General features: G+C 40.0%; 1 protein-coding gene across 1 annotated transcript in view; it reads right to left on the bottom strand.

The window, feature by feature from the left end:
• NDUFS4 (NADH:ubiquinone oxidoreductase subunit S4) overlaps positions 1-24,800 on the bottom strand; it is a 201,269-nt gene that overhangs the window by 3,423 nt on the left and 173,046 nt on the right. The window contains exon 4 of the mRNA XM_030193122.1: positions 20,108-20,181. Within this exon, the coding sequence (XP_030048982.1) occupies positions 20,108-20,181 (74 nt within the window). The remainder of the gene's footprint in view (positions 1-20,107; positions 20,182-24,800) is intronic.

The raw sequence follows: 24,800 nt of genomic DNA, 5'->3' as shown, positions 1-24,800 counted from the left end.
CAGCTGAAAGAGAAGGGCCGAGCCTGCACGCGTTTTACCGCTGCTGGCCGCCGCCATAACCCTGACTTGGTAAGTGAATATGACTTTTAAGAATCGGAGGGAGGGGGCCTGGAACTGGAAGGGAGGGACGACGACAACCTCATGCGTGTGACGTGCCCTTCCCTCTCACTGTTCCACCCTTGATGGCATCACGTTTTGACGCGCGGGTGGGACAATGAGAGCCAATGAACCGCTGAATGACAGACTTATGAACCCTACACTGCCACAGTGGCACGGAGCCAGCTTAAGAACATTGGAGGTTGTTTTTATTATAGTAGATTAAATGTCTTTTTGTTCATAAGGCATACCGAGTGAGTAGGATTACCACTCTAATATCACTTAATGATCTAAGAGCTATCTCTGGTTGATATAACTGAGCAAAATCTTGTAGGTAAGCAAGGGCCAAACCATGAAGAATTTAAAAATCATAATCAGAAGTTTAAATTTGACCCTGGCTTTACAGGGGAGCCAGTGCAACTTTTTCAAAACCAGATTCAAACCAATGGCCTCCCTATGGGGGTCTTTTACTAAAGATTAGCTTGTGTTATGAGCGGCAGGTCCCATAGAAATAAAATGGGATCTGCTGCAGATAACTCGAACTAACCCTTAGTAAAAGACCCCCTATATTGGTTTAGCTACTGCATTTTTCACAATCTGTAATCTCTTTTATTGCTTCTCTGGAAGATCCAAACGTTATTATAATAGTCTAGAATAGTTATTACCATTGCCTGTACAATAACCTGAAAATAATTAAGTTCCAAAAAATATGACAAATCATCTTCAATTTTAAAAAGCATTTATGAACCACATTATTTATTTGTGAAGACATTGTCAGGCCTGAATCTAGACAAAGCCCCAATAACTTAGATTTTCTCTTTGAGGGATATCCCCACTCTTGTTAGCTTAGGGAGTAATTTCTGTATACTTTGTGTTGTATTCTTTACCTACAATATATTTGTCTTGTCTGGATTTATATTCAAATCAAAGGAGAAAAAACAAGGCAAATAGAACACCAAAAACTTCTTTCATTAGATAATAAACTGATGTTAAGTTGTTCTGCATAGAGAAATATCTAATTCCAAAACATTCTAAAATCTTTCCTATGTCCCCAAGATAAAAGTTAAAAAGTATATGGGAGAGCGGAGAACATTGTTGAACCCATTTCAGACCTTGTATATGAAAAATGCTTCTGCAAAAGTACCTGGACAGATCTATGTTTCAAAAATACGGTGAACCGTGTTTACATAGAATACTCTTATTTACTATTTTGCTTTATGATTTTAGAATAGATTTTATCTCCTATTTTGAAACCATTGTGATGTTTCTCAAGAATCTCCCTTTTCTTTTGCTCTTTAACATTTATATAAATTCATTAGGATCTGTTATTTGAAGAAGGTGTACATCTTTATCCATATGCTTACAATATTTTTGCTTTAGTTCTGGTGCAACATGAGTTAAATCAACGTACCTTCTTAGTCGAAATTACATTGAGAAGCTCGAGTTGGACATCTGCCTAATTACATTGCAAAACAATGGGGAAAGGAGTTGAAAATATGGGATAGTGGAATACTCAGATACCATCTATTTTAAAAAAATAACACATAAACCAACCAATTCACTTACTTTCATATTTTTTTGTATATGTGCTCATAGAATTTTCTTAAGGACCAGCACAGATCAACTCAGTCTTATATTGCCCACAGGCTGCTAATCATTGCACATATTTTTTTATATGTGCCATTACATGCTCCATTTAAACACACTTAACTAAGTAAAATGCCACTTAGCTTTTAATGGTCCTGGGTCCTGCCATGGTGTCAAGTATCAGTTACTGAATGTTTTAAGTGGGACTTTCGCAGCTGATATGTAAAGCTAGTCGGGTCCCTTGAAACAGCAGGTCAGCGAAACATGGTCCATGACGGAACACAGGACCAATGGAGTATGTAATGGCATGTATAAAAAAAAAATACCTCAAATTCCAATATACAGGATACAAACTGATCAACAATGTAATATATAAAATTTCAGTTTGTGTAAAAGCTACCAAACCCTCATGGTTCCCTAGCTACGAAAATGAAGTAAAGGATTGGTTTCTTCCTGAAACAGTAGGCTCCGGTGAAATAAGGCACTTTTGTTGAAGAAGAATTTTGAACAACTTCATTTTAGATTCAACAGTGGATCTGATATAATTTGAACTGAACATTGAAGCAGCTGATTAAAGTTTAGTCCGGTACATCATTCGACAACAGGATCCATGGGAGGATTCATGAAGCTGGAGTGTCAACATTCATAAGTACTAGTTGTTTGCAAAAATTGCTATGAATATTTCTAGGTCAGTTTTTTTGATATATAGATCTGTTGATTTTATTGAAGTGTATGGTCTACCACTTTCGATGTTTTTTTATACATTAAAAAGCACAGCCTTTCATGGTTTCTTAGTAATGTATAGGGTGGATTTTTTGGAATCAATCCTTTTTCTTCAGATTGTGGAGTTTTTTCATCGATTCTTTTTCCCCCCTTTTATGATATAGAAACCAATAATAATATCTCACTCCATTACAGTTGGAGATGAGCCTATTAGTGGCACACAAATTCTTGTTTGAATATCTTCATTGGGAGTTTTTGAGGTTTCATTTGTAAATTTTTTTTCTGTTTTGCGTAGCTAGGGAACCATGAGGGTTTGGTAGTTTTTACACAAACTGAAATTTTTTTTGACGAATAAAAAATATGTGTAATGATTAGCAGCCTGTGGACAATATAAGACCGAGTTGGTCTGTACAGGTCCTTAACAACTTTCTATGAGCACATACACAAAAATCATTATAAAATAAGTGAATTGGTTGGTTTATATGCATGTGTTATTTTTTGATATAGATGGGATCTGAATATAGCATTGAACATACAAAAAGTAAGATTCTTTGTTTTATTATTTCTGCCAAGTTTTGTCACACTATATTCTCTGGTGAGCAATTTTAAGTGGAAAGAACCACCAGGGTTTCAAGAGTAATTTTATATAGTTCACTGTCCATACAGCCTCAGGTAAATAACCTCTGCAAAAAGGTGTTCTTTAAGTTTAAACAACTGGGGCTCATACATCCTAATTTTCATGAAGAGCTTTTTGGCATATTAGTACATTTATTGATCTTGTCTCAGTTGGATTACTGCAACATTTTATATTCAGGAGTATATCAAAAATTGTTGAGGAAGCTACAGCTTTTGGAAAACATGGCAGCAAGATCAATTTATAGATTAAAGAAGCTGGAAAGTACTACTACTCCACTACTGATTCCCTTTCACTGGTTACTTATTCAAGCTCGGATTATTTTTTTAATTGGTTTTAGAATATTTTATAGGATAGGTCCTAAAAATTTAATTTCCCTAAGTGGTACCAGCTCCAGACTGCACCTCTCATTTCTCTCTTGAAATTTCCAATGGTTAAGGTATTAGCCGCATTGAGCCTGCCATGAGTGGGAAAGCGCGGGGTACAAATATAACAAAAATTAAAAAATAAAAATAAAATTATGATTTACATGTATACTAGATGCCTCCTTCCCTTATTGGGCAGCTTATATTTGGAATAGCCTACCTTTATATATCAAATGACAATCTTCTTGTTTTTCTTTTTCAAAGCAGTTAAAGATGTATCTTTTTGATAAATATTTGATTCAGAAAAATATGTTAATTAGTTATTGTAATTTCCCAGTGTCTTTCACTGGCTCTCTTTTTGTAACCTGCTTTGGACTTTATTAGAAATAAGGTGCCAGGGATCCTGTTGGACATGTCGTCTGGGAAAATAGCCATAGCAAAATCAAACAATTCAATAATGAAAAACAGCAGGATGAGCGCTTGAGGCCTAATATCACCCAAATCAAGCTGCTGAGAAAAAAAGAAAACTTACAAATGGCCAAAACGTAAGCATGCAACAGTGACAGGACTTATACAAAAGGAATATTTTCAGAGTGGAAGTAAAGCACTGAGGTGCCTGCAATATGAAAGATGTCAGATCAGTTCTATGAAAAACTAAGGACTGAGAGGGGTCTCATGTAACAGCAGCAGGTGGGACCAAATACATACACATGATTGGAGTATTCTGTAAAGGTCTGGCAAAGTGCTGGACAAAAGTTCCCCTGCAGGCTCTCTTGAAGTTACCTATATGTGAGAATTCAGCTATCTTGCTTTTTTTCAGAGAACATTTTACAATATTATACAAATGTGGACATTAACATGATATATATGATAAAACAGACTTTCTATGGTCACTGTAAATCTGCCTGCAATCATAGCTGTGATGGCCCTGGTGTCAAATAGTAAAATGGAAGTTTAAATACTGTTTGTGAGCAGTGTGGAAGGCAATAATATAACTGGGGAAGGATGTCTGGCACTCAGGGTGAGGCCAACAGAAACTGACCAAAGATAAAGATCATATGGCCTACCCAGTATGTTCCATCCATATCTACTAACAAACTCTACAATTTTTTTCTCTCCCTTAGAGATCCTCTGAGCTTGTCCCATATTTTCCTGAATTCAGATCAAGTTCTCATCACCATCACGCCTGCTGGGAGGCTGTTCCATACATTCACCACACTCTCCATAAAGGAAATATCCCCTTAGATTACTCCCACATCTATCCCCTTTCACCTTTATTTTTATATGATCAGATGCTTCAAAAGCCAAAGCCATATCTCTGTTAATCTCAATCGTAAACTGGTCTCATGATAAAAAAGTAGATGCTTCAGATCTGGCAAAATAAGACCAAAGAAGACCAACTTATTCTTGAGAATAAGTTCTATAGATTTGAGAACATCCTTTATGGGAGATTATAGCAATTTGTATACTACATGGAAACAGAAATGAGTCTGTGGGCTTGGCCACTTCAGCGTATGTGGAACTTCCACCATTTTGAAGACCTCTACATAGTAAAGTTATCTGGCATTTTGAGTCTCTGAGTCTCTGCCCAAGGCTTCATACTCTTCTGCTTGGACCAATGCTTTGAGCTCACTGAAGAAGTGGGCCTAGGTGCAGGATTGCACGAACAGGGCTTAACCACAAGTGGTATTTGTTATGCCTTAAGTGTTTTTCTTAGACTATGGGGTCTGCTTTAAACAAGATTTCTTTTTATCAACAAGATCTTTTTCTTCTAGACTTAAGCCACTCGAGACTAAAACTTTCAATATATGCTGCATCAACAGATGCCTTGAGGAAGCAGTAGAACTGTCCACAATGATTTGTGAGCAATATCTTAAATGCATCAGTCTATTGGGTTTTTGGATTTTCCTTGGTGGGTTGGTCATACCACAGCAGATGGATCCTCTTAAAGTAGAAGATCAAAAGGTGAAGATTTGGCATTGCTTTCCCCAGCCCCCATGGGGGCTGAAGATTGAAAATGCCTATGTTGCACCTCCTCCCAATGAAGTCCACTGGGGCCAGAGAATGAATACACCAGAATCGCATCCCCTGATCAATCAGCCTAAGGGGTCCTCAGCCAGTGGAGCCACTGATGCTGCAACTCGTGTCCCATGTGATATCCAGAATGAAAGAGAAGCTTCTGCACCACAGAAAACTTGAAACATCTTGCTCAATCTTCCTTGAAAGGTAAGAGAAGACAAAATATGTCACTGCCTAGGGGGACTCTTCCCCTCTCTTCTCCAGAAGGTCACTCCATCTACAATCTGCATTTGAATCAGAGCAACTCTTGCAGCTGCCAGCCTGCTTTGACAACATTTCTGAATAAGACATAGTAGAAATGAAGCCAAAATATTATATTTTGCTTCAGGAAAGACAACTTTATGACAGAGAAAAAGACAACCAATCAGTTTATGGACCTTGCTTGATGTAGTGTAAGAAAAAAGGATGACCTAATGAGAAAAACAATGGCAACAATTAAGAACATTTTAAAAAATACTAAAGGCATACTAAGTAAAGAGAAAAACAAGAGACGAGGAAGAACAATGAAAAAGCATAAAAAGAACAAAAGGTTCAGAGAAACTCTAATTGGAGAGCAAACAAGATTAAAGTGAAAGTTGGTCAGGTGTCATATAGGTCCCTTTCCATGCAAACTGAGATTTTCTGAAAGGTTAAGAATTTCTAGCAATAATGCAAGCAAACTTGTCATGGGACCCTTTTGAATGATTCCATGGAAGCTGCTTGTTATTAAAACACTGCTCTTTAAGTGTATGATATTAGGAATCAAAGTCATTTAACATCTAATATTAGCACTTGCCAAGGAATTGTTAAGAGGGGAGGGGGGAGAAAACTGGGGAAGAAAAGTGTTTGGCGATGTTGAATATGTTGTAAGAATGCTGTTTTGTATATCAAGCAATGCTATATGAATATTCTAAGTCAATTTGTACTGTGATAATCGTCAATAAAACAGTTTAAACATAAAAAAACACTGCTCTTTAGTTAACTTTATCATTTAATTTAATCCAATGAAACAGAACTGTTTGTTTCAAATGTACTACTTAGTAACTTCATGTTCTTTTAGAGAGAATAAACAATTGATTCACATTTACCCATTCCAATCCACTCAGGATTTTTATATACTTATCATATCTCCCCCTCAGCTGTCTTCACCAAGCTGAAGAATTCTGATGTCTTTAGCCTTTCCTCATAGAAGTCACTACATTCCCCTTATTTTGATTACTCTTCTCTGTACGTCATCCATTTCTGCTAGATCCTTTTTTGAGATGCAGTGACCAGAACTGCATACAGTACTCAAGGTGAAGTCACAGAATGGAGCCATTCAGAGGCAGTGATATTTTTTGTTTTCTACTCCTCTAGTAGTATGCCTTTAAATTATTATATTTTTTTTTTTTGGCCACTGCCACACACTGAGTGGAAGATTTCAATATATTGCCCATGACGTCACTTAAAAAAGCACCAGACCTAGTACAAATTCTTGGAGTAATCTATCATTCACCTTTCTTCATTAAGAAAATTGACCATTTAACCCTACTCTCTATTTTCTTTTAACCAATTTCTGTTCCACAACAGAATACTGCCTCCAATCACATGGCTTTTTAAAATTCTTCATGAGTGTCATGTTGTAGCATGATTTTTTTGATGACTGGCAGCTATTGCACTTAAACAAAGCTGTATTTAATGGACAAATATGTTCAGGTATCGCCTTAAATACATGGCAGATTTTGAGAATTAACATTCTCCATTTGAGGATCAGATTATATGGTAAGGTGTAGATATAACAATGATATTTTTATGTTGTGGAAAGGAACTGAAGGAGAGTTACTAAAAGGCTCATTTTCAAAGCACATTGACTTGCAAAATTATATAGGTTACTATCAGGCTTATTTGTGAAAGAGAAGGATGACGCCCATCTTTCGACACAAATCGGAAGACGGGCGTCCTTCTCCCAGGGTCACCCAAATCGGCATAATCGAAAGCCTATTTTGGGCATCCCTAACTGCTTTCCGTCGTGGGGACAACCAAAGTTCCCAGGGGGCGTGTCAGAGGCGTAGCAAAGGCGGGACTTGGGCATGCCTAACACATGGGCGTCCTCGACCCATAATCAGAAAAAAGGGCGTCCCTGATGAGCACTTGGACGACTTTACGTGGTCCTTTTTTTGTTATGACCAAGCCACGAAAAGGTGCCCGAACTGACCAGATGACCACCGGAGGGAATCAGGGATGACCTCCCCTTACTCCCCCAGTGGTCACTAACCCCCTCCCACCCTCAAAAAATAGTTTAAAAATATTTTGTGCCAGCCTCAAATGTCATACTCAGGTCCATCGCAGCAGTATGCAGGTCCCTGGAGCAGTTTTAGTGGGTGCAGTGCACTTTAGGCAGGCGGACCCAGGCCCCCCCCCCCCCCACCTGTTACACTTGTGGTGGTGGTAAACGTGAGCCCTCCAAAACCCACCACAAACCCACTGTACCCACATGTAGGTGCCCCCCTTCACCCATAAGGGCTATGGTAGTGGTGTACAGTTGTGGGTGGTGGGTTTTTTTTGGGGGGGGGGCTTTGGGGGGCTCAGCACACAAGGTAAGGGAGCTATGAACCTGGGAGCTTTTTCTGAAGTCCACTGCAGTGCCCCCTAGGGTGCCCGGTTGGTGTCCTGGCATGTGAGGAATGCTGGCTCCTCCCATGACCAAAGGGCTTGCATTTGGTCGTTTCTAAGATGGGCGTCCTTAGTTTCCATTATCGCCGAAAATCAGAAATGACCATTTCTAAGGACGACCATCTCTAGGGACGACCTAAATGTCAAGATTTGGGTGTTCCCGACCGTATTATCGAAACGAAAGATGGATGCCCATCTTGTTTCGATAATACGGGTTTCCATGCCCCTTCGCAGGGACGTCCTGCGAGGATGTCCTCAGGAAAACTTGGGTGCCCCTTTCGATTATGCCCCGCCACGTAACTTTGTAAGTCTATGTACTTTGAAAATTAGCAACTAGCATTTAAATTTCAGATGCTTGATGTTTTGTGGTCATACTTTGTTTTAGTTTATTTTTTGCACTGGAGTTTAATTATTTGGTGCTAGGAGCACTACTCTCCAATCTACTCATTTCCCCTCAAGCGTCTGCAAAAGACCCCTGAGGAAGGCTTTTTAAGCCGAAACATGGCACGTGTAGGGTCAAGATTGTATGCACATTGGAGAATTGTCAGAGAATAAAGAATTTTAAGGAGCTTTGGATTTCATGTTTTAGACTGATTTCCTGGAACTCGATTCTTCTACTTTTTTTTTTTTTTTTTTTTTGCTACTTACACTTTAGCCACAAAGAGACATAATTGGCTGTGTGGCTTTCACTGAAGTTTTTATTTTCTTCATCCATCTTCAACAGTAATGAACATACTTATAGGCTTGAGAGTGGTTTTATTCTTTACTGTTTTGATTGCACCACTTGCTTTCTCTTTTTATAGTATGATATCGTAGATATTGTGATCCATGTGTTTGGAAATAAGGTTCGTCTCTCATTGATAAGTGATGCTGACCACTGATGAGAGACTGTTTATGTCTGAAGTACATAAAAAGAGGCAGAAATTTGGATTGTGGTGAAGATGGTAGCTTTGTATGCCTTCTCTCTTAGTCTTTGCTGTTGCTGAGAGATTGGCCATGAAATATACTTAAAAACTGTTACTATGGACTTCTAGACAGGAGAGCTGTTCTGATGTTACTGACAGAGCCTGGAGTGTTGCACAATGGTCTTTCATGAGATCTACAGTCTACTCCTTGAATCAGATTTTTCCTTGTCCATAGTACATCAGTTAACTGAAAAGGCATTGAACAAAAACCTGCAAAGTCACAAAAAATACATTTTTGACAAAATCAGATCATGTATTTAGATTTTTGTTTCTGTGAAAGCCATCATTCACAGGTTACATTATTGTTGACTTACCTGACAAAGCAATGTCAGAATAACAAAAACGAAGGCAAAGACTACTGTCTAAAGCTTAACACATTTTGTCTAAATATTAATATCTGATTAATAATGCAATAGTTGTGCTAATAAAAGGACTGTTTATATCCTAAATTAATTCACAGTTCTCTTCCATTTCATTTGCTTAACTATTTACTGAACTACAATCTGATGGTAGAAGTCTAATTTCTCGACTAAACTCTGGACATCTTTCACCTTTGCCGCCTTTTGTGGAACAAGTCCAGAATACGCAGGAGTTCTTAGGTTCGATGACTGTTTTCCTTTCTTCAAAGCATGAAAACACACTGAATAAAAATGTTTAAATTTTCATATCCATGTCATGCTTATTGTACATCACAAAAGTAGCACTTGATACAACTGTCAGGTTAAGTCTTCTCATCTTAAATAGTGAGCTGCAGCTTGGTTTTCCATTTTCATTTTGGAATCGATACTGTTTGACATCTAATTTTATCATCATTCCTCACAGTTACAGATTCTGTGTGGCATGATCTCTGATTTTATTGAAAGGATTTCTTGTTTACTTTGGTAATTTAAACCATCCATACAGCAGGGCGTGCAACCACAGTCAAGGCTAGTAGACCGCCGCAGTACTGTCTGTCCTTTTCTATTCAGAAATTCCTCTCCCTTTGTACATGTAATTTTTGTTACAGTTCATTTTGTTGCTGTCATCATGCATTTGTTTTTTTCAAAAATATTTTGGCAGGATAATTTGACATTTTAACTTATGGCTGCCATGCTCGAAAAAACAAAGAATTGCTTTGCCTTGTAGTGTTGAATGATCAGCTAGGCTAGCGTGGGCCCAAACATATGTTACTATGCATATCACTACAAATTAAGTTGACCTAAATTAGCTGTTTAAAATTAATTATAGCATTTGTTAGCAGATACAAGAATATTGTGCATACAAAGTGATTAATATATTAGGAAATTAGTTTCTTTATTTCGTTTCCTGTGGGACTACTTCCTGTGGACTTAACAGGGTTTTGCACAAAGCAAAAGGCACAACAAAATTTTGCTATGGCTAATGAGGGACTTGATATGCTTTTCAGCAAAAAAATAAGTAGATAATGAATAGCCCTATGAAAAATATGTCAGTAAGAAAATTTCAGTTTGTCCCTAAAGTGGACTTATCGGGCTTTTGTGTAACACCCGTCAACTGTTGACACATGTCTTCTCTCAAGCCTAATACACTTAAAAAGGCTTGTTTCCTGGCTACCACAGCCACAGCTAAGGTACAGGCAGTGGTACCAAATGACTCATAGGTCATTAACAATCAAGTTTCTGCCACTCTCATAAGTAACTAATAGTTGAGAAATTGAGATTTCTCATTTTGTGGTAGGTGCTCTGTTTAAGCTGCTAGCTTTTGAATGAACTGATGCATATCCTCAGCCATATGTGGCTGGTGAGCCCCTATGCAGGAAACAAAGCATTGCTAATTTGAAAGCATTTCTTCCTAATTGGTCTAATGTTTTTGTATCTTTTCCAGAAGGTGCACCAGAATTAATTTTTGACAACTTTGCTTTATTTTTTCTCTTTAAATGCAGACTCGATGGAGCTATAGAATTACATGAAAGCCTATACAATGCACTGCAATGTAGTCAGAGTATGTCTGAAGACATGCCAGAGTTGGCATAGATATTCTAGAATTGTTTCTGGGTTACATTAAAAATAACCATGGCCACTCACAGAACACCCTATAGATAATCTCTTCCACTTGAAGGCAAAACATTCATCTGGAGGGCTTCTTTGCTACAAGAATGTCTTGAATTTGTGTTGGTAGATTAAAGGAGGCTAACATTCAGCTGTTCAATTTTCTCACTGTTAGAGCATGAGATTTGAGACTGGGATGCACGTACTTTGTTTTGTGCTATTAAGTCCAGAAACGCTTGAAGAGAGACTGGAAGTTAACTGAATACCTCTAAAGAAGAAAACAGTTTTGTTGAGGCCACTACAGCACTTTGAAAATCATAATACACAGTAGTGATTGGAATTTTTTAGCCATTAGTGGCACTGGAATATACTGATGGAAATGGGACCAAGTTCATTCCACAGCTACAGCATCATGATCCCGATGATCAAGAGATGGTCATCTGAAGCAGTACAGGGGAAGCTTGGCATTCTTGTTGGTGGTGAACAGGTTTATACAAAGTATTCTGTACTGGTATAAAAGATGGATTGTAGTATTACTGAGTTGAATGACCATTTGTGAGGTTAGAGACCTCTGCTGAATCTGCTAACTTGTTTTGCTGTCCTGTAATTAATTAGCTTAGATGAATATTTGGATCAACGCTAACCGACCCTGTAGAAGGTAAACAGATACCTAAGGAGAATAGTATATTGCTCTCTGTTCTAGATAAATCAATGTTGGAAGCATTGGTGGTGCATACACAATGAATGTTCCCGAGACATAAAGAAAAATCCATAAGGTTGCTGACTTGTACTATCCATCATTGGAAGTGGTTTGTAGATTAGCAAAAACAATGATTTTGGAGGGCAAACAATGTATAGCCTGATTCCACTGAAACTTTAGGCCCTATTGTGGTTATCTCATCTTGAGGGTGGGCAAAAATGGCTACATGTACCTCGGAAGCCCCATGACCCAACATTCTCAAGTAAGCTTTGGATGTAATAAAAATGAAGCACTGGGCCACATATACATTTTGGAGGTGCTGTTGTAGATTGTCTAGCAGAAGAAAGGCTTTGCCTCTGAAAAAGAATGACTCTCTGCTAGGAGCAGGTTAGATCTGACAAAGCTGAATAGAAACCTCAACAAATGAAGTGGAATTATGATTTCATTCCTTAGAGAGATTGCTAGATCTGACATGGACTGCAAGGAGACAGTCACCCAGATAGAGCACCAGCAAACTTTTCCATAGGTAAGATGCCATAATTGCTCAACATTTCAACTGAGGAGGGTATGAAAAGCAAGAATCATGATAGCAGGCCACATGTATAAAGTGAAGATATTTTCAGTGATTCTTAAGAATTGGAATGCCAGCGTACACATCCAGCCAATTCCCCCTTGTTAAGTAGGAAAGGCTGATGGATAAAGTATTCATTTAAATTTTTCTTCAACATGAAACAGTTTCAGATCTCTTAGACCACAGATTCCATACTATTTGACTTCTCTGGGATGGGAAAATAATTGGAATAAAACTCCTGAGTTATTTCTATGAATGACGCTTGTTCTATTGCCTTCACTGGTAAAAGCATAAAGGCTTCTTTAAAAAGCTGGAAATTAGACTGTACTGGAAAATTTGGCCTGAGCAGCCTTTGGAGGAGGAGCAAACGAAAATGACACTCTGTTATGACTCTGTAGAGCCCCAAGGAGTCTGTTATGGCCTCCCATGCTCTGAGGAAACATGGGGTTTTGTATTCAAAAGCACTTATGCACATAGCAGCAGCTGCTATACAGATAAGTGCCCAATCCAAGAATTTTCAGCAGCATTATACAGACAGTGCTGGAAATTTTTACAGATTTGTATACTGGAGAGAGGGCAGAGCATTGGCATTATACCTAACTCTATGGAGACAGCTGGTGGTATTCATCTGCTATCTATATAACTATGAAATTTAGGTTGTCAGTAAAACAGCTTTTTTTTTTTTTTTTGTCACTTTTATTGTCATTCACCAATACAACAATGAGCAAAAGTGAAACTCCAAGATCAGTGTTCTCCCCATCCCACACCCAACAAATATTTCCTCCCCTCCTCCCATAGGAGCAGCATGAACCCATAGGATATACACAGTCATAATAAATCACAGCCAGCTAATCCATCTCAAAAATACATCAATAAGAGCCTTTATTCACCGAGATTTAAAACACAGTTGGACTGCACATTGATCAGACTCGACACAGCTGTGTTTTGGCAATAATAACTGCGTCAGGAGTCAAAATGATCCAACAGTAATACCGCTTTGCACTTGTGGGCAATGATGTATAAATAATTACAACTGCAAGTTTCACCCAGTAATATGTCAGCACAACAAGTGTCTGTACTGGTAACTGCAATTTGAATCTGTGTGCTATTCAACTGTGTTTGGGATCTTGGTTAATAATGGCTCTCATTATATATAACGTCTTGTGTGCCTTGTTCTTCTTCAGTTCTAAGTGCTGTCAGTTTAGTCATTTCATAAACACAGTCAATCTTATGCCGCACTATCAGCATAGAAGGTATACTAAGTTGTTTCCAGGCCGCTAATAGAGCAATTTTGCTTGCTGTATAAATGCTAGTTGCTACTTTGTGATATTCCCGCTTTACTCCATAAGGTTTAAAGTGTAGCAAACAATACTCCACCTTGGTTGGGTACTCTATCTTGAGTATCCCAATAAAGTTGCACTTTAGGGCAAGACCACCAGATATGATACATATCTCCAAGTACTCCACATTCCCTCGAGCACAGACCTGAGCCATGCTTAAACATTTTGAGAAGCCTTTGAGGAGTGTAATACCACCTACTAGGTGGCTAGCTATAGATACCTTCAATAAATATTGAATACCTATTTCTCATCCCAAATGTAGTCCCCATATCCACCTTCCAGCAAATTAATATAACGTACTAATGGTGTTGCTACAGGAGAACAGAGAACCACATAAGTGAGCGATACAGTCTATGCCATTGTTCCCCCCTCAGCGTCCGCTCTAATAGTGTCTCTGTTAACTCAAGCTTTCCCCTGGCTCTGCGCTGAAGATAGTCCAAAATTTGTCTATAATGGAAAACATGATGTGGTAGTAACCTATGCTTCTCCTGTAGCTCAGAAAAAGGTAAGACTTTCCCCTCTTTCCATACAAAGCCTAATGTGTGGTCTCCATTTCTCCTTTGGTGCATAGCGAATAGCTGTATGTAGAAAATAATTTTTTCTATCTGGGAAGAATTTAGCTCAAATTTTATACCAAGTCATGAAGGGATGGCCACCCCCCCCCCCCCCCCCCAAAGGGGCTTTTTTAACATTCTCCAACAAATTGTGTTTGGGAACCCATAAGAAAGTCCAAAGTGGAACAGTGTCCAACCATCCTTGTTCCAATTTAATCCATATTTTGGCCGGGCTGTGTAGCCACTCTGCCGATACCCAAAGCTGGGCCGTCTGATAATATAAATGGAAAGCAGGGGACTCCCATCCCACCCTTCAGCCTAGTTTGGTATAACATCGTCTTGGGGGGGGAAGCACTTTTTTCCAAATAATAGGAGAAAGTTTTCCTCCAAAGCTGAACAAAAAATCTTATAGAAATAGGTAGTAGCAGAGCTAAAAATAAATGCAGGAGCTTAGGCAAAATCATCAGTTTGATATCCTGGACCCTTCCAAGTCAGGATAGGTTCTTTCCCTCCCATCTTTCAAGATCCTTAAAAAGTTCATTCAGATTTAGAGGAAAGTGTATCACAAAAGGAACAGTGTAGGTGTTACGTCTGTGTTCATCTCGCCCTCTGGTGGCCAGAACCGGTGGCTGCTGTGGATCGTCACCCGTTCCAGATTTCAGCCCAGTCCGGTCCAGATCTTCCAGGCTGCCAGGTTTGCTTGTGCCGTTTGAGCCTGCACAGCACCCGTAGCTGCCTGGTGATTGCAGCAGCTGAGTTCCAACTGCTTTTGGGCTTATCAGCCATCTTGGAACATTTCTACTTGCCTTTGCATTTTGTTTAAGGCCCTGGTATGTTGGGGTGCTGGTGCACTTCTGCTGTTTCCAGTTCTAGTTTTTGCCTGCCTTGATTCTTGTCTGTTCTTGCTAGTCTGTGGATGGATAGATTAGATTGTTGTTTATTTGCTTGTCTCTGAGTGGTAGTTTGGTGTTTAGTCCTTGTCTGTTTGTATCCTGCTGGCTGCTCTGCAGCTTTTAGTTCTGTGTCTTGTTAGTCAGTGTTTTGTTCCCTGTTTCAGTGGCTGCTTGCAGCTTCCAGTTTCTGTCCCCTAGCTTGTCCTGTCCCTGCCTTGTGTTGTATTGTCTAGCCCAGTTTTCTGCCTTACTGCCCTTGTTCCTTCCTTTCCCCTCGGACACTCAGTCCCTGTGCTGCCTAGCTGTTATCCAGCTCCTGCCCTGCAAAGTCCTGTCGGCCACCTGAAGCTGGGAGCTTAACTCCTGGTGGAAAGTGGCCAGGTACAGGTGAAGCCTAACTGTTGTCAGAGTTCTGCCTTGCCACTGGTGTGGGGTGGTTTTGCCTGCCACTGCCGCTCCTCGGCAGTGGCCCAAGGGCTCACAACCCAGTTCCAGATTTGAAAACGTGACAGTAGGTGCCATTGATTTTTAAACATGGTAGGGGGATTAGTATGCAGTAAATGTAGCCAATGAAGATGGTGCCCGGAAATCCCCATCTTTCTAATATCGAGAACACACTACCAATTTACATGATCTAACACTTTTTCTGCATCTAGAGAGAGCAAGAGCATTGGGATTGCTTTTGCCTTAGCCTGATACATCAAATGTAATGTTCTGCGGATGTTATCGAATATTTGCCTCCCTGTAATGACATCTGCTTGGTCATCATGAATAATAGAGGGCAAAAGGCACCATAGATGACGTGCCAAAAGTTTGTTAAAGATTTTATAATTTGACCCAAGGAATGAGATTAGCCTATAGGAAGTGCAGGACAATGAATTCTTCCTGGGATTCAGATAATTGCTACAAAGAGCCAAGAATAATGCAGTTCTCTAAGCTCTCTAGATCACTGAAAACCCTTAAGCAGTGGTGCCAAACGTTTGCTATAACATTTATAAAACTTGTTTGTGAATCTATCAGACCCCAGAGCCTTGCCGTTAGGGAGATCTCAAATGGTCCACTGAATTTTGTCCAGTGCGATAGGCTTAGAAAGGGCCTCCAGCTCAATCTCAGGATATCTGTATCTGTAGGCAAGATATCTGGCTGATACAGAAGTATTGTATTGTACAAATATCTTGTATATCCTTGGTTGTGTGTGATTGCCCATTCTCATGTGCAATTAAGGGGATGTGGTTACGACGCTCCAATTTTTTAAATGTATTGGCTAACAGATGACTAGCCTTGTTTCCAGATTCAAAATGTGTTTGTTGTGCTCTTTGTAGATTTTTAGAGATCTATGCTAATTGAATATCATGGAGCTCTAACTTCAATCTATGGAGTTGCTCATCTAAAGTTGGAGATTTGGGGCCCCTCTTTAGTTGTTGATCTAATCTCTATCTGGTCATGCAACTGCCCCTGTCTTGCTAAATGGATTTTGCACTGGTAGGCATGAAGGGCAATTATTTTCACACATATCACCGCTTTAAGCCCTTCTCATAATGTCCCTGAGGATACCTCTCCAGCATCATTCAGCTGAATATATTGTACAAGATCTTTCTCCAGTTGGGTCACATTACCAGGGTCTAGCAAGATAGTGTCATTTAGGCGCTGACAGCAGATTCCTCCTGGATCAGAGGATAAGGTTAAGGTCAACAGCATTGGGGCCTGATCAGACTATGTTTGTATTCTATATCTGGGTGTTTTGAACCCTATGTAATATAGATGGGTCCCCAAACCAATAATCAATACAGCTGTCCTAAATTAAATCACATACCTAGAGCCAACATAAGGAAAAATTCTAGACTTAGTCCTTAGCGGAGTGCATGTTCTGGTGCAGGAGGCAATGGTGCTGGTGCCGCTTGATAACAGTGATCAAAATGTGATCAGATTTGATATCGCCTATGGAGTAAGTACACACAGGAAATCTAATATGTTAGCATTTAACTTTCAAAAAGGAGATGATGACAAAATGGTGAAAATGGAGAAGAATGGTGAAAAAAAAAAACAACAAGAAGAGCAGCTGCGAAGGTCAAAAATTTACATCAGAGTGAGGTGGAGCAGACATTAAAGTTTTCACATTAATCGGAGGCTAAGCCAAGCTGAAGGCGGATGGTCAAGAATGGAGCCCCTAGTGGCAGCCCTAGAAGCTGCTGGAGTGATAAGTATTATGGATAGTTTTTTACTTGTATAAGCAGGCTGAGTTTTTGAAGAACCTGGTGGAAGAAAAAATGATTTTTTTAATTCTCCAAAAACTTGCCAGTTATCTCCAATGGAATTGATTAAAAAGTATTTTCAAGAGGTACTATAATTACCTGATGATTCTAGTGAGATATCTAAATTATAATATATTTCCTCTAGAGCTTCTGTAGCTGAAGCTACTTTGAATCTTGCTAACTGATACCCACTAGGGTCACTCTTCTGGTCTCCCTGGCTATAGAAGCAGATATAGGGGCCCTTTTATTAAGTTGCACTAGGAAATGGACTTGGTGTGCAGCAAAGTCCCGCATTAGCACTCACAAATCCATTTCTAGCGCAGCCATAAATTCAGCCTTTTAAAATTATTTCATTTTCCGGCCATGCGCTGATGTTAGCATTATTGTATGGCCACTGAAAAAAAAAATTAGCAAGAGGTGGTAAGTGTTCCCACATTAAGTTAGTGTTATTCAGTCAGCGGTGTTGAAGTTGAATAGCTCTTCCACGCTCATTCTCACAAGTAGGGAGTTCCACAAAGATGGGGCCAGGAAGCTGAAGACTGTACAATGTGTGGGCTCCAATCTAATCTTCAGTGGAGAAACAATAACCAGACGATTAGATTGTGATGATCTTAGTCCTTACAGGGAATAACAAGGGGATTTAAATCGTGGGGCAGACTGAAGTAAAAAGTGCAGAGGGCTAGAATCAGTGTTTTTAATGTTATTGTGCAGGCAATTGGAAGCCAGTGTTGATTCATTAGCAAGGGTGATAGAAGATCAAAGCATTTTGCATCATACAAATTCGTCGTGGTTTAGGATCATTCACTTCTATTTCACTTTAAAGCAAAGCAGATTATATGATAAAAGCGCACATAATAGTGGGCCCAAATCATTCTTGATATCTATAAATTGAAACTGTACAAACAGATAGTGTGACTTTTCCAAGGCACTTCTAGTACCTTTTTGTACTTCAGGTACCTCGAAGTTGATGACTGGCTTTAAACGAGAGCAACTGTAGCTGTGCTACTAGTGCCAAATGTAGGTCATTGAAACAAAAGGTGTGACTTTTGTGTTGAGTATTGTAGCAGCAACAACAACAAACTATAAATACAATGTATTTACTAAACTGTGTTAGCTGTTTAATAAGAGAATTACTGATGTTAATTGTTAATACTTTGTAACTGTACAATTACATAGCTAATAAGGAAAATGTCATTTTGGAGAGCTGGTGGTTGGGAGGCGGGGCTAGTGCCGGGCAGACTTATACGGTCTGTGCTGGGACTGGTGGTTGGGAGGCGGGGCTAGTGCTGGGCAGACTTATACGGTCTGTGCTGGGACTGGTGGTTGGGAAGCGGGACTAGTGCTGGGCAGACTTATACGGTCTGTGCTGGGACTGGTAGTTGGGAGGCGGGGATAGTGCTGGGCAGACTTATACGGTCTGTGCACTGAAGAGGACAGTACAAATAAAAAAGTAGCACATATGAATTTATCTTCTTGATCAGACTGGATGGACCGTGCAGGTCTTTTTCTGCCGTCATCTACTATGTTTACTATGGAGCTTGTAAGGGGTGCAGAATATGCCTTTCAGTTAAAGCAGATGTCATTACTATACATTCTCTTCTAAAATAACAGAGAATGTAGTGCAGTTGAAATGTGTGGCTATCTGTATTTCAGTTTACCTGCTATGCAGTTAACAAAGCATAGCAAATGTGCTAACCATTACTGCAGAGTATACCCTAACTTCTACAATTAACACAAGTTAGGTGTAAGACCTGGGCACACTTCATTAAATAGGGGCCTAAATGCATTCATATGGGGATCAAGAAAAAAAAAAAAAAAAAAGATTAAAAAGATGTCCACTGTTGAGTGAAACAGTTGAAAAAATCAATAGTCAAAAATGGTAACAGTTTGATGGGAAGGTGTCCTCCTTCAAAATACAAAGTACAAACTGATGAGCAGTGCGGTTTGCTAGGCTACGCATGCTTCAAGGATTTCCTAGACAGGACTTGGTTGAGAACCCAAGGGCTTGACCTCTGGATACACAGCCAGCCAGGTTTTCAGGATATCCACAATGAGTGGCCTAGTGGTTAGGGTGGTGGACTTTGGTCCTAGGGAACTGAGCTCGATTTCCACTTCAGGCACAGGCAGCTCCTTGTGACTCTGGGCAAGTGACTTAACCCTCCATTGCCCCAGGTACAAATAAGTACCTGTATACAATATGTAAGCCGCATTGAGCCTGCCATGAGTGGGAAAGCGCGGGGTACAAATGAACAAAAAAAAAATATGCATGCATGAGATAGATTTGCATACATTGCTTCCATTATATGCACATCTGTTTCATGCATAAACCCAACTGGCTAGGTGTGTCCCGAGGACTGGGTTGAAAACCCCTGGTCTAGACTAGCCTTGTCCAAGTTCAGTCCTCAAAGACCGCAAACAGGTTAGGTTTTCAGGATATCCCTACTGAATTCAATAGGAATAGCCTGAAAACCTGGCATGTTTGTGGCCTTCGAGAACTGAGCTCGGACATGCCTGGTCTACATGATGTTCTGTGCCAGCATGAGACACTTGCCTGGCTCAGCTGGGTGGCTCTGTACTTGTCTGTCAGATACGTCTTAATGATATATATTTAAATATGCACTGAAACAAAGTTCATGTATGTTGCCCACCAACAAACAAAACAGTACAAACTGGCTCTTGGTGAAACAATGTATTTAAAATGATATACTTACCATTCTTTTCTGCAAAAGCAATGGCATCTTCCTTACAAGAGAAGCTTAGAACCATATTGGACAAAGGATCGGCCCTATGTAAAGAAAAAAAAAATCAAAGCTAGAACTAAACATTTTGCCAGTACATTGTAGAATCAACATGATAGCTACATTAGATTAAATGAAAGCTGTACTTGCTGAAGAGTGCAATATAACTATGCTTTTATGAATATAGAAGGTTACAATCAATCAATCTGAAAGCAGCTACAGTTAAATTATTTTAAAAAACCCCAATGCAGTACAAGGAAGATTAATAGACAAAAACTTATTTTATCATAAGATTAACTTACACAATGAGGCTCAAAAACAATAAGAAACCAGGGCTATTATATTTTTCAGAGATCTCAGTGTGGCTATAGACTAGGTTCTCAAATGACATATCAGCTATCACAAATCTATCATCAAAAGAGTGATCAGCTGATGAAGTGACTGTCTTTAATAAAGGACTGTCCTATGTGCCTATCACTCTTCAAAACTGTTAAGAAATGAGTACACATTTTTGACTAGAAATAAAAACTTTTGTGCAGCATTACTGAGGATCAATCACTAGTACCCAGAAAGTTGACAAAAATTCAATATGGCTTGAATGATTGACCTATTGATATATTTCATTGAACAATTTTGGATGAATAGAAAACTTTGGAAACTATTCCTCAAATATTTTGGAACTATGTCACAAGAAATGTTGCAGGTAATACTGATTTGTATATCAAACCAGGTGGGATCACGATAAATACATAGCAGGTTCATGATCCCTTTTTATACCACAAAAAGGTTAATATATAATTATTATAAAACTAATTATCTGAAAATCCAAAATCTAAATTAGAAGGGTATTTAATAACTGGAAGAGATCAAGGCTTTTTAATAAAAAGATTTGAATTTTTGAAACTACAAATTGTGCCTAATTAATGGGTCATTTTCAAAAATTACTTAGTGCCCCTTTTACCAAGCTGTGGTAAAAGAGGTCCCGAGGTAGTGTTGGCGCGTGGATATGCCACATGCCGAGGCCCCTTTTACCGCAGTGGGTAAAAGGGGGGGGGGGAAGAGGAAATATTTGTGTGCTAAGTGAATACTTGCCGTGTGGCCATTTCTGGGGTAGCCCTTATTGTCACCTATTTAGGAGGTGGTAAGGGCTCCCATGCTAACCCAGTGGTAACTGGGTAGCGCCCAGAGCAAAACAAATTTCTGTCACTACAGAAATGGTGCATGATGTGGGCAGCACTACTGCCGGCTCCCACGGTGGGCCGGCGGAAGTGTTGGATTGGCACATGCCAACACTGTGGTAGCTCTACTGTGGCATTGTAAAAGGGTCCCTAAATGAAAAAGATAACTTATTTTTAAATGGGTCTTTTTATGAACATTTTCAGTGGACTCTAACTGGCTAAGATTTTGGCTAAAAATTTTCTAAATCTAGCCAGACAATGTGGCTGCTATATGTGCGACCACGGCTGAGTGGCTAACCTTAGCTGGTGAGTGCTGAAAATCAGTACTAGCTAGCTAAGTCATATGCTTGCCCTGTGAACACCCCTGGAAATAGCCTTTGTGCCTGGCTGAATTTAGCCACCTTATTAATTTTGGGTGGTTTAATTTAGCCAGTAAGCAGATGACAATTTCTTTTAAAGCAAAATTTTAACTCCCTTAATAGCCAGCTAGGACTTAAAAATTCATCACTAAGCATTTTTTCCATTGACACAGTAAGGTTTGGCTTTTAGGATGATAAACACAGATAAAACATCCCCATACACAGAAATCACACCAGAAAAATACTGCTACCCTAATTGCTTATCCTTTCTTTTTGCCTGCCATAGATTCTTCACTCTATGGTTATGCCTTGTCTGTCCTGACAAACCCTCCAGTCCCCAAGTTTTTAGCAGCTGCTGAGCTTCCATGGGAAAAGTGGAACAAATGCTGAGGTGGAGGAAACAGTGCAGATGCCGGTGGCAGCACAAGTATTGCTTTGTTATGGAAGTACATTCGGATTATAAGAACATAAGAGGTGCCAAACTGGGATAGACCAAACATCCATCAAGCCCAGTATCCTGTTTTCAACAATGGCCAATCCAGGTCACAAGTACCTGGCAATATCCCAAAACAGTACAGTTTATGCTGCTTATCCTAGAAATAAGCAGTGGATTTTCCCACAAGTCCATCTTAATAATGGCTTATGGACTTTTCTTTTAGGGGGCATCATTCTTCATTTTAGTGGGAAGGGTGAAGTTGCAGAGCCATTAACCACCACGTCAACTGTCAGGCTTCTGTAAAGTGCTTTCACTACTGTAAGAACCCCCCCCTCCCACCAAACCATAGAGCGTTTTACACCTGAAATAAATACTACCAGCCCACCCTATCAAATGCTTTCTTGACATCGAAGCTGATGAGTACGGTTTTTTGTCTGACAAAATTTTGTGTTCGCTATCACTTTCCTAGCACAAAGAACTGAATATCATCCCCAATCATCTTGAGCAGCTTCTCTGTGGCCAGGATCTTAGCTAAATCCTTGATATCAAAGTTAAGTTGGGATATGGTCCTATACAATCTCAGGTTGTAACTATTTCTTTCAAGGCTTGGGTTTCACTGTGATGAATGCATTCTTGGGACAAGAATCCTTGCTCTATTCCATCCTGGAACAGTTACCAGTGGTGGGAGTGGTGGGGTAACCTGATGTTCAACAATCTTATAAAATTCTCCTCTGAAGCCATTGGGCCCCAGCCTCTTATATAGAGCCACTTTCTGAATGGCTGTCTGTACCTCTGCTGCAGTCAGGGGTGCATTCAACTCAGCCTTCTGAGGGTAGATAATGGAATATTCTGCAAAAAACAGTGATTACCTCTGGATTTACTCTTTCTTCTTCATACAGGGCTGAAGTGAAGGTGCTAAAGTCCTACCAATATGCTGGGCACTATTAATATGGGTTCTTGAATCACACAGAATATGTACATAAGTAATGCCATGCTGGGAAAGACCAAAGGTCCATCGAGCCCAGCATCCTGTTTGCAACAGTGGTCAATCCAGGTTACAAATACCCAGCAACATCCAAAAATGTACAAAACATTTTATACTGCTTATCCCAGAAATAGTGGATTTTCCCCAAGTCCATTTAATAACGGTCTATGGACTTTGCCTTTAGGAAGCCGTCCAAACCTTTTTAAAACTCTGCTAAGCTAACCGCCTTTACCACATTCTCTGGCAACGAATTCCAGAGTTTAATTACACGTTGAGTGAAGAAACGTTTTCTCCGATTCGTTTTAAATTTACTACATTGTAGCTTCATCGCATGCCCCCTAGTCCTAGTATTTTTGGAAAGCGTGGACGCTTCACATCTACCCATTCAACTCCACTCATTATTTTATAGACCTCTATCATATCTCCCCTCAGCCGCCTTTTCTCCAAGCTTAAGAGACCTAGCCGCTTTAGCCTTTCCTCATAGGGAAGTCGTCCCATCCTGTTTATCATTTTCGTCGCCCTTCTCTGCACCTTTTCTAATTCCACTATATCTTTTTTGAGATGCGGCGACCAGAATTGAACACAATATTCGAGGTGCGGTCGCACCATGGAGCGATACAAAGGAATTATAACATCCTCATTTTTGTTTTCCATTCCTTTCCTAATAATACCTAACATTCTATTTGCTTTCTTAGCCGCAGCAGCACACTGAGCAGAAGGTTTAAACGTATCATCAACGATGACACCTAGATCTCATTCTTGGTCTGTAACTCCTAACGTGGAACCTTGCATGACATAGCTATAATTCGGGTTCCTCTTTCCCACATGCATCACTTTGCACTTGCGCACATTAAACGTCATCTGCCATTTAGACGCCCAGTCTCCCAGTCTTGTAAGGTCCTCTTGTAATTTTTCACAATCCTCCCGCAATTTAACGACTTTGAATAACTTTGTGTCATCAGCAAATTTAATTACCTCACTAGTTACTCCCATCTCTAGGTCATTTATAAATATGTTAAAAAAGCAGCGGTCCCAGCACAGAGCCCTGGGGAATCCCACTAACTACCCTTCTCCATTGAGAATACTGACGGAGACTGATCCAAGATGGCGTCAGGTTAAGACGTGATAATCCTACCTCGGATAGTCTTACCTTAAATTTTTTTCTTTTCCTCTTTAACTATGCCCAAAAGGAAGGGAAAGACGAGGGGAGGTAAAAGCTCCTTACCCTCCACGATACCTCCTCGAGGGCAAATTCCGATCACGGATTTCACTGTCTCTGTCGCTAATTTGGGCGCCCCGCCAGCCGAGGCAGAGAGGAGCCTTGGCCAGGAAAGTGAATTATCACTTAGCCCAAGAAGCCCCCGTTTGCCCCGTGTAGCAGGAAGTGACGCCGGAGGAAGTCCCGTCCAGCAGCCCGAACTCGAAGCTGCGGTCTTGGGGAAGGAGCACTCCCTCGACGCTACGCTGTTCCCGCCGAGTTTTTCCGGCGAAGATCCGAGTCAAACATCCACCCCTAGGAGTAGGGGTAACATGGATAACATCCAGGTGGAAGCCCGAACCGCGCAGGAGATGGCGGATCGACAGCTGGGACCTGCACTGCAACTCCTACCCCTAGAGAAGCCATCTAAGGTGACATCGGAGTCTTTGTGGGGGGCGATGGAATCTTTGCATAAAATATGTTTAACTTTTGTTTCTAGCTCTTAAGCTA

The sequence above is a fragment of the Microcaecilia unicolor genome, chromosome 2, assembly GCF_901765095.1.
Source record: "Microcaecilia unicolor chromosome 2, aMicUni1.1, whole genome shotgun sequence".
Lineage (NCBI taxonomy): Eukaryota > Metazoa > Chordata > Amphibia > Gymnophiona > Siphonopidae > Microcaecilia > Microcaecilia unicolor.
This window is presented reverse-complemented; position numbering and strand designations above follow the sequence as displayed.